Source organism: Chelonus insularis, unplaced genomic scaffold (genome assembly GCF_013357705.1).
Source record: "Chelonus insularis isolate UGA/USDA-ARS -01 unplaced genomic scaffold, ASM1335770v1 contig_76_pilon, whole genome shotgun sequence".
NCBI classification, from domain to species: Eukaryota; Metazoa; Arthropoda; class Insecta; order Hymenoptera; family Braconidae; genus Chelonus; species Chelonus insularis.
In genome coordinates, this window is record NW_023276741.1 from 1,289,496 (window position 1) to 1,299,216 (window position 9,721).

A 9,721-nucleotide genomic window follows, 5' to 3' on the forward strand; every position below is an offset into this window, starting at 1 on the left:
GAATCCGAGCCAGCAGAAACTCACGAAACTCTGAGTACGTAGGCATCCGCTCAAGATCATTGTCCTGAGTTTCCCAGAGCTCACGAGAATGTTGGTCAAGATGTTTGAGAATGTGGAAGATGAGAATTGTATCCCAATTCTCGGTTGATTGTCCCAATAGCTTGAGTGAGTCCAATGAATTGTCTACGATGGTGAGTAAAGATGATATCTTGGCTGAATGAAGAGCAGCTCTTTTAGACTCAGCAAACTGGCTGAAGAGTTTTTCCAGGTGAACATTGATGAGCCTCTTGCGATTCTCGTACCTGGATTTGAGTGTCGACCATGCCTTGGTAAATGATTCCTTCGTGTGAGGAAGGTTCTCTACCAGAGAGAGAGCTGGACCTGAAAGAGCTGATTTGAGATAATTAAACTTGATTACCTCATCCAGACCAGGTTGATTGGCTATCATGGACTCGAATTGATCTCTGAATGACAACCAGGATGCACTAGTTCCATGAAATTTGGGTACTGACAGCTTAGGAAGTCGGGCTAAAGCTTGTGCGACGTCAGATGCACCACTGGTTGATGTTGATTGTGCTGGAGGTTCCTTGGAAGCTACCTTAGCAGATATCATGAAGAAGTCTGAGACTGATTTGTTGAATGTCTCAAAGACATCATCCACAATGTACGGATGATGAAATTGAGATGGTGGCCAAACCTCCTCGAGCACTTGATGTTCTGAATTGAATGACTCGTGCAGCGCTGTGAGTTGTTTCTCCAGCGAGAGTCTTTCTTCTTTAGTGATTGTCTGTTGTTGGTCTTTGATTTGCTGAGTGAATGATTAGGCTAAGCGTAGCCGAGCCATTTGAGACTTGATCTTGAAGGTCAATTGAATCGGTAGACCAGGATTTGATGGTGTGATTGTCTGTATTGTGCTTTCAGTTGTCGATCTCCGTTGTGGCTGGAGATCTGGCTCTTCTAGTTGATCAGTTGGACTACCAAACTCCTCTACACCATCGTCAGGAGTCACGCTGATTGTTGGTTGAGGCTTCAAGGTCGTGGACTCTTGGTCCTCACTCTTCCTGTCTTGATCGGCCATTTTGTGCACTCACACACTTGATTGTCGGAAGCAGTGCACTGGTAGCACCAAAAAATTTGTACTTCAAAACCGAGAGCTCTGATCCGGCTCGAAGGACCAAATTAAATGATGAGAAAATCTCAACTTGTGAATTAACCTAACCGTTTAAGGATAGGGATGATTGTGCCGGAACAGAGCAAACGGAAGTCAGGTTTTATAACAAAAATAAAATATCTTTATTTTCAGCACTAACAGGTACACTGAATACACTGACGAACTTGAGTTGTTCACTAGGAAGACTGAATGTCGCTCAAAATCACTGAATGTCTAGTTTTAATTACTGAATGTGAATTGAATGTCTAAAAAATACTCAACTTGGTGTGTTCAGTATTATTGACCTCCCACACGAGCTCAGCACGCTTCTCAAGTTGAGTAAGAATATGATTGTGCACGTGGCGTGAGCCTATCAATGCAATGCAAAATGAATTTTATGAAATGTCTTGAATTTACAATGAATTATCGTGAAATATTACGTGATTATGGATTTAGCGTAAAGCCTGAATTTTTTGATGATTTACAATCGCACTAGTACTGATGATTGACTCACAATTATAAGATTTGTTGAGAATGAATAATAATGGCGTGTACACGTGAACGAGAACAGTGAAAGAATGGCGACAGGAACTTCATTAGTCAAAAGGGACACTCAAAAGTAGTCAAATGAGTGACTAGATAAAGAATTATTGATTATTAGGTCGATTGGTTATCGACCCAGTCCCAAGATGGCCGCCGAAGTTCCTGTCAGCTGGCAAATTCAAATTGAGAATTAATTAATTCTCAACAGCAGCTAACAATGCTTAAGGAATTTTTTTTCTTCATTTTTTTGGCAATAAAAAATTCGCAAAAAAAAAGTTAACTTTAATCGATAGAGAACTGAATTCTCTATCGATCTGTACATATAAAAACGTGTCATTTTTTTCACTCCCATAACTGATGCAGTAGGACTTGGAAAATATTCGATTCATGTTGAATGCGTGTACGCTCAGAATCTCTGATTTTTCGTTTGTAGCATAACCCCCAACATTGGTTCTACTCCCACAAACTCTGCTTCAACCCTACAAAATAGCAGGAGGCGTGGTTGAATGAACGCCATCTGGTGATTTGTTCACAGAACTAGAGCTGTAACGTCATATTGTGAACCAAAGAATTGTCCAACAAAAATCCAGCTGGTGACTCTTCTATTTACATCTCTATTTTCTGGCTTTATCGTTTAATCTATCTTTACTTAATTGTATCATGACGCAATTGATCATGAAAGTAGAAATATTCTTATACCCTTTGTTTAGGGCGTAGGCCAAATTTTTACAATTGATATTGAATTCTCATTATATGCATTGAAATATCTTTAATATTCAATAACATACTTTTTTATAATTCAAATAAACTCATCAAGAGTAACTGCTCATTACTCGCGCAATGGCATGCACGACTTTTACCCTTTTCCTCTTTCCGTCACTCTTTCTGTCTGTCATGTAGCACAACAAGCAGACGCTCTAATACACAAAGTTCGTGTTTCTATTTTCTCTGCACTCTTACTTTTTTTATTAACTTAAAAATCATGCGGGATACAAGCGAATTATGCTTACATTTGCAATATAAATCATGTATGAGCTTTTATCTACTGTATAAATAATAAATTTTCATTAGTTGATGAAAAAGATATTCAACTTCAGAGAATAAAAGTTGGAAGTTTTCTGAAAAACGATCAGCCATTTTTGGTTTATCGGTAAAAAGTGGACATTTCACGATTTTTCAAGTTGGCACTCACTGATTGCAATCTGTGATACATGTTTATATTTTATCTACCCTTCCATAACCATAAAACAGTTAAAATTCATTGAATCATCAATAATTGCGTACGTTAAGTAAATTTAAGTTCGTAACAGTCCTATCCGACTCCCTATCTAAGCATATATAAATTTAGTCTTGGTTATTGACGCTAGTTCAAATTAAACCACTATGTGGCGCTACTAATGATAAAGTGTATTTTGTTTAATCCCAAAATTTTTGATTAAAGTAATTATTGATAATTCACATATTTTATTGCAACTATAGCTATTTGATATAGCTATTTTTTCCATCCTTATTTTTATAAAATAATATGATTTTTTAATCGTATAAACTTTACATGGGAACTGTGAAATGTTTCTTGTGAATAATTTCTCAATTACATCTTTTCATGTAAAATTTATATTATTAATTTCGTCAAAAATGCTCTTCACTTTGAGTTTGTTAACACCTAAATTGGGATGTTCAAAATTGTTCTGCGGAATTTTAGGGTGGAACAAATACCGCAGGTACGAATGATTTGGCTCAGAATTCTTTAAGGAATTAATACACTTCGAGGATTTCGTGTCTTTTGGATCTTTTTTCGAAAATTGCTCCCGTAATTTAAATGAATTATACAATCTGCCGTGTCTGGCAAACTGTAATTATGACCTAATAACAAATTTTTCGTTTGCCAATTATCGACAGTAATTGCATGATTTATTTTAATATTTCTATTATAATTTTATCATTTTTATTGTTGAAGACGTTTTTAAGATCCGTCAAAGTATGAGTTGACTTTCACTGTTTTTATGGATTGAGCAGTTTGACTTTCTTAATATTTTCACATTAATTGGTAAAAATACATGACTTTAATGGTAGTGTTGACAAAATGTCAACTTTTGAATAATCTAACCGTTTAAGGATAGAGATGATTGTGCCAAAACAAAGATAATTAGGTAGTTAAGTTCTTCAGAAAATGTATATCTTTATATAAGCACTAACAATGAACTATATACAATGTACAACTTTACTTCAGACCTATTTCATCAATGATTGAAATTCCATTTTCATCCTCATCTGGAAATTTTTTCAAATGCTCGCAAAACAATTTAAAAGAAAAGGGATCAAATCTACATTCGGTTATAGTAGTAAATAATTTCCTGGAAAATTACAATGTTAATAGTAAAACATAGATGCAGCGTTTTTTAATGCAAAAAAGTAATTAATTTTTTTTATACCTTCTGATAGTAATTGTACACGGGAGCGGTAAAATGTTATCTTCTTTTATAAATCTCTACGTAGTTGGTAATTTTATATGTAATAACAAACATTAAATTTAAAAATTAAATTCTGACGATTTGATAAAATAAACACGATCACTCGAGTTAACTTTATGAAAGAGAACATTTTATCATGATTTTGGAAGATTTAAATAATCTGTAATTTAATTAGCGTAGTTCTGGACATTTATTTTGACAATTTTTTTTTTAATATCAAAAATTCTTTATTACTTTTGCATACAGAATTTTTTTAAGTTAATAAGATGTTGATTTCGCGGGTCACAGTTTTTTTAAGTTTGATTGTCAATCCTCTCGTATACTGTATATACTTATATTACTATACTATCGACGAAATTTTCTGATAATTTGAACAATACTATAGTTTCTCTATGAACGCGTCCAGTCAGCTTGACATTAATGTCCTGTTCATAATCCATGTTGGATACAAATTTCCTGGTCGAAACTCCAATAACTTTATTAAGTATACTTTATTCTAGGACAGAAAAAACTAAGAACGCGCGGTAGACGGCAAAATGGCATAAATGACCTGATTTCTATGTAAATCTTGGAAGTAGATAAGCAGGGCCGGTTCTGGATCACTCTGCAATACCGGCCAAGTCAAAAAAAGTGGGTTCTGATCCGCACTAATTACCGACCGCGATAACTTTGACGATAAGTTACCGACCGTGATAAGTTATCGACACTGATAAATTATCGGCAGCGATTTTTTTTTTTACCGATCCTGATTGGTGATAAATTATCTTCAGCGATAATATTATAATTATCAGCAAAAAAAAATAACCGTAGAAAAAAAAATGGCGATGATGTGTCTCAAGGATGTTAGATGATTGGGAAAACGTTTTAGAGTAAAAACAATTTCTCTTTCAAGTCAATTTTTTTTTTTATTAAAAAAAATTATAATATATTTTTTCTCTTTTATAAAAAAATAATGATCCCTTGAATGATGGTTCCCAAGTAGCATTAATCTACCTGTAAGAATCAAAATTATTTGCTTTAATAACTTTTTTCATATAAGTAAAACTAGAAAAACTAATCATAAAACAAGACTTACAGTATCATAACCATCATCATAGTCAGTGGAATCATCATCATAATTATCATCGTCATCAATTGTTGGAGGTGAAGGAGGTAGAAATTCTACCTCACTATCCTCCGATGACACAGTCGCTGGAGAAGGAGGTAGAACTTCTACCTCACTATCACTGTCTTCGACAGTGATGATTTCTTGGCTTAGAGGTGGTGGCACGACGGAGATGTCTCCTTCTATCCGGAACCATATGACGTTACCGGGGAACGTTAGGCAGGTAGCCGTTACGCCACAAAGTGTAAGGGTAGCGCCTTCTATCCCTCCCGTCTCTTCCCAATGATCTTCAAGTGTCATTAGAATAATAATTTCTAGGAGGGTGATCGGTAGGTCGAACCAGGCCTCCGGAAAAATAAAAGTGCACATCTTTTTCTAAAAAGTAATAACGATTATGATAGATTGTTTTCAAACTTAAAAAAAGAAAAATTCTCCCACTTAATAAATTATCATTTAACAATTTATAAAATTCACACTTACACTCAATAAATAATTATATTAATGCATAAAAATTAAAAAAAAAACACACTTTTTATACTTGAATGAAGCAAAAGTCACTACTTACTTGGTATGGTTTGATCAGTTTGACTGTCGAAAATGAACTAAATATTTTGTCCTATGCATCATACACCATGGCTAAATGTTTATATTTTTCAAAGAGGCCAATGGTGAAAAAATCATTGAACGATATTGATTTAAATCTATATAGAGAGGCCTTGATCACATCACTCAGCATCAAGTTACAGATAAAGAAAAGAATTTGACAACAAGAAAAAATTCTCACTAAAAAAAAATTTATAAATGACATTTTTTCTTTTTAATTATTAAAATAGTTTGTAAACGATCTCTACTATGGATAAATAATTTTAGACACATATTTTTTCGATTGGATTTTTAATTAAACGCGTTTTCTTTGTCGCTCATGCCTCTGCTATCTTCTTTTCCTCGCTCCGCCACCGCTTCCTCACTTTGTCTATACTTTTATTCTCCGCTAAGAAGCTGTGATTCATGCAAGAGTTGAAAGGGCCATGTGTCGAAAAATAATCGACTTATTTCATTTCATTTAGAAACGTTAACGTTTGACTCAGTCGGTCGACTGCATCATATTTTCCTCACCCTTATCTCTTTTTCACTTTGTTTATGCTCTCATTCTCTGTTACTTATTGAAGTAAGACAGAATACATATTATGAATAATCAATTGAAATATTTTATTTACTGTATGAGTAATCATAACTAAACGTATTTTAAATGTAAAAAAATTATTGAAACGAAAAATTATTATCTTTTTCATTTTATATTTTCTGAACTATGATTTATAATTATTTACGTTAAATGACTTCTTTAACAATAATAATAAGATTTTTATCTTGAGAAAGAATTTTTATTTAAGAAATAAAAATTATACATTTTTATTTTATGTATTTGAATGAATGAATTTTTCTTTTTTACAATCAATACAATTAATTCTCAATGTTCTTGTATGATCTAATGACATGTAATGTTTGTAACATTTACGATGCAATAAGATATCTCTATCGAGTTGTAAATGTTCCGGTAATTTATCCCAAATATCGTCGATGTATTCTGGAACAATCTTCAAGAAAAAATACTTTGGAAGACAAGCAATATCTTCACTTGACATTTTTGTTATATTTTTTAATAAACAATACAATTTGAATGACTTCTCAAATGGGGTTTTTTCATGAAAATTCACCATATACCATGCTTTTAGAATTTTTACATTCTTTTCTGCACATTTTTTATTTTCTCCATTATGCACCCCACAATCTCTTAGATGATTCATATACAGAACATGTAGCGAAGGACATCCAAGCTCATCCAAATTAATTACAACTTTTGAGTTGTCAATTAAACTTTCTAACCATTTTTTCTTTTCATCTCCTTTCACGTAAATACGGTCTCGATCTTTAACAAGTACACGAAGAATGTATGGAAGTTTATCATATGGTATTGTTCCAGATTTCCATGGAATGCCATGATAATTACGTATCAACCACGAATTTATGCATTTATATTTTTCAGGTAAATATTCCCACTGATATGGCGGTTTAAAAATTATCACTGAAATGTCTTCCATACCATCACTATTATCTTGGATTGTAATAGTCGCCAATTCTTTCACTAAAAACTGATTATTTGGCTGCTTGAAACCTTGAACATCCAATATCATTTCCATGATGTGCTCAAAAATTTGTATACATGCCAAAATGTAAAACCCAACTGAAAAGTTTTTTTGGTAAATCATCTATTTATATGTTTATCCCCACTTTAAAATTATAATATCTAATTTTATTGTTTGATCACTACAACGATTGTCTATAAAATTATATTTTTTTTCATTATATGTAATTTTCGATAGTCTGAAATTTTCAGCAAGAACGATGATGAAACATCATGCCAACCCCTCAAGATTTTTTCTTGAAAAATCAAGCAAAAATTTAAATGATCTCAGGGATGATTCACAGCCTTGACATATTCTAGAAATTTTCAGCGAGAATGATGATGCAACATTATGCATTCGATTTTTTCTTGGAAAATCAAGCAAGAATTTAAATGATCTCAGGGCTGATTCACAGCCTTGACATGTTCTGGAAGTTTTCAGCGGGGGATGATGATGAAACATTATGCAAACGTTTTTTTATGCATGTTTTAATTTATGATTGCATCAAAAATTCTGGAATCTTTGTTTTGGAGGGGATGAATTGTATTTATACCCATGCGACTCATGTTTAAAATCACTGATCAATTGAAACTGTGAGAAATACATTGTTATACATAATTCAAAACAGTAAAAATGGATCTATCAAGAGTAAATAAAATTGCCAAGTGTGAGACGTACTTACCAACCAAAAAGATGGATACATTAAAACCGTCTAAAACGTATAAAATTACTGGTTTAAAAGAACTTGAAACTGTGTATGGAACAAAAGTTGTGGCAACAGTTAAAAATAGCTACATGATATTTTTACCTCCAAGAACGGTGAAAATTTTGGAAAATCATAAAGAATTTGAAAAATTGGTTGAGTTGGCCGTTGACAACAGATTATCATTGTTGTACCATGGTGGAGCTAACAATTCTTTTGAATTCATAGTTGATGATGAAATGTAATCTAAAATTTTACATGTCAAACAAAAAAAATAGAATGGATACAATTGATGAAATGTAAATCTTACGATAATCAATGTAATCTAAAAAAAAATTTTCATGTTACAAAAATAATGAATACAATAAATATTTGAAATTATTGTTCTTTTGATTTAAATATTTCCCCTCTCTACATTTTAAGAAAATCGTTATTTAATGACGGTTAAATTTGGTAATTGATATTCTCGAACTTTCAAGAAATTTTTTCGGATTATGGCACCACATTACAAGGTCATCCAAAATCCTATATAAATCTTTTCAAACACGCTTTTTCATCATTGTAATTCTGAAGTTTGTCTAGTATAGTCGAAAGAAATGAGTGCATTAAACTATTATTCTGATTTAATTAAAATGATGGAGGAGGCTTATACTCTTCTACCATCTTTGAATCATGAATCTAGTGAAATCATTGATAAGTGGGTGCGAATTAGTAGTGACAATATTACTACATTAAACAGACATTTGCAATCGAGTGGTTTATCGGTTGGTGAAAAACAACGAATTCAATCGATAATTGCAGCACTCGCAACATTACATGAAAAGTTTATAAATCATTCAATCGTTGGAGGAAGCCTTCAATCAACAGAACAATTGATTCGATGGAAAGATTTAGAAAATATTTTCCAAAATCGAATTCGCACTGGTGTTGTCATTAACTTGCAACATTTAAATTTACGAGACTTCTTATTGGACGCTGAAAAGCTGATTACCGAAAAGTTGACAGATATAGTAACAAGTGAGGGAAATTTAAAAGTGAACTTCGTCCTTGCTTGTAAATTCAGTAATCAAACAAATGATGGAACAGTTGTAGAAATTAAGTACTTTAATGTTAAAAATGAAGCAATTTTGCCGTCAACAGACATAAAAAAACATTTTCTGGAAAATGTTGTTGACAAACTACTAACAAAAGTCGAGGATTTTCAAGAACGAGATTCTGGTTGGTCACTTGTAGAAATTGAATATCTGCAAGTCAATATTAATCGTTATCAACCTCTATTAGCTGGATAATCTACATTTATACCTCTACCAAAATTTATACAACAAAAAAAAGCAGTACTAAATATTAAAAACAACGATCAATGTTGTTTCTTTTGGGCTGTTACTGCAGCTCTTTATCCTGTTTTTGTAAATTCAACAAGAACAAGTTCATATCCTGATTACAAAAGTGTGTTAAAATGTGAGGGTATCAACTGTCCCACAACCTTACATGATGTTCCAAAATTTGAAAAACTCAACGATTTACCAATAAATGTGTATGGTTTAGATGACTGTACGTATGGTTTAG

The 9,721-nt window shown here is 32.6% G+C and overlaps 1 protein-coding gene across 1 annotated transcript; it reads left to right on the plus strand.

The window, feature by feature from the left end:
* Positions 1-8,609: 8,609 nt before the first annotated feature.
* LOC118071274 (uncharacterized) lies at positions 8,610-9,369 on the plus strand (the record flags this gene model as incomplete). Its single annotated transcript, XM_035090334.1, has 1 exon — positions 8,610-9,369. A coding segment is annotated over exon 1 (618 nt), but the record flags the coding sequence as incomplete, so codon positions are not given.
* Positions 9,370-9,721: the final 352 nt, after the last annotated feature.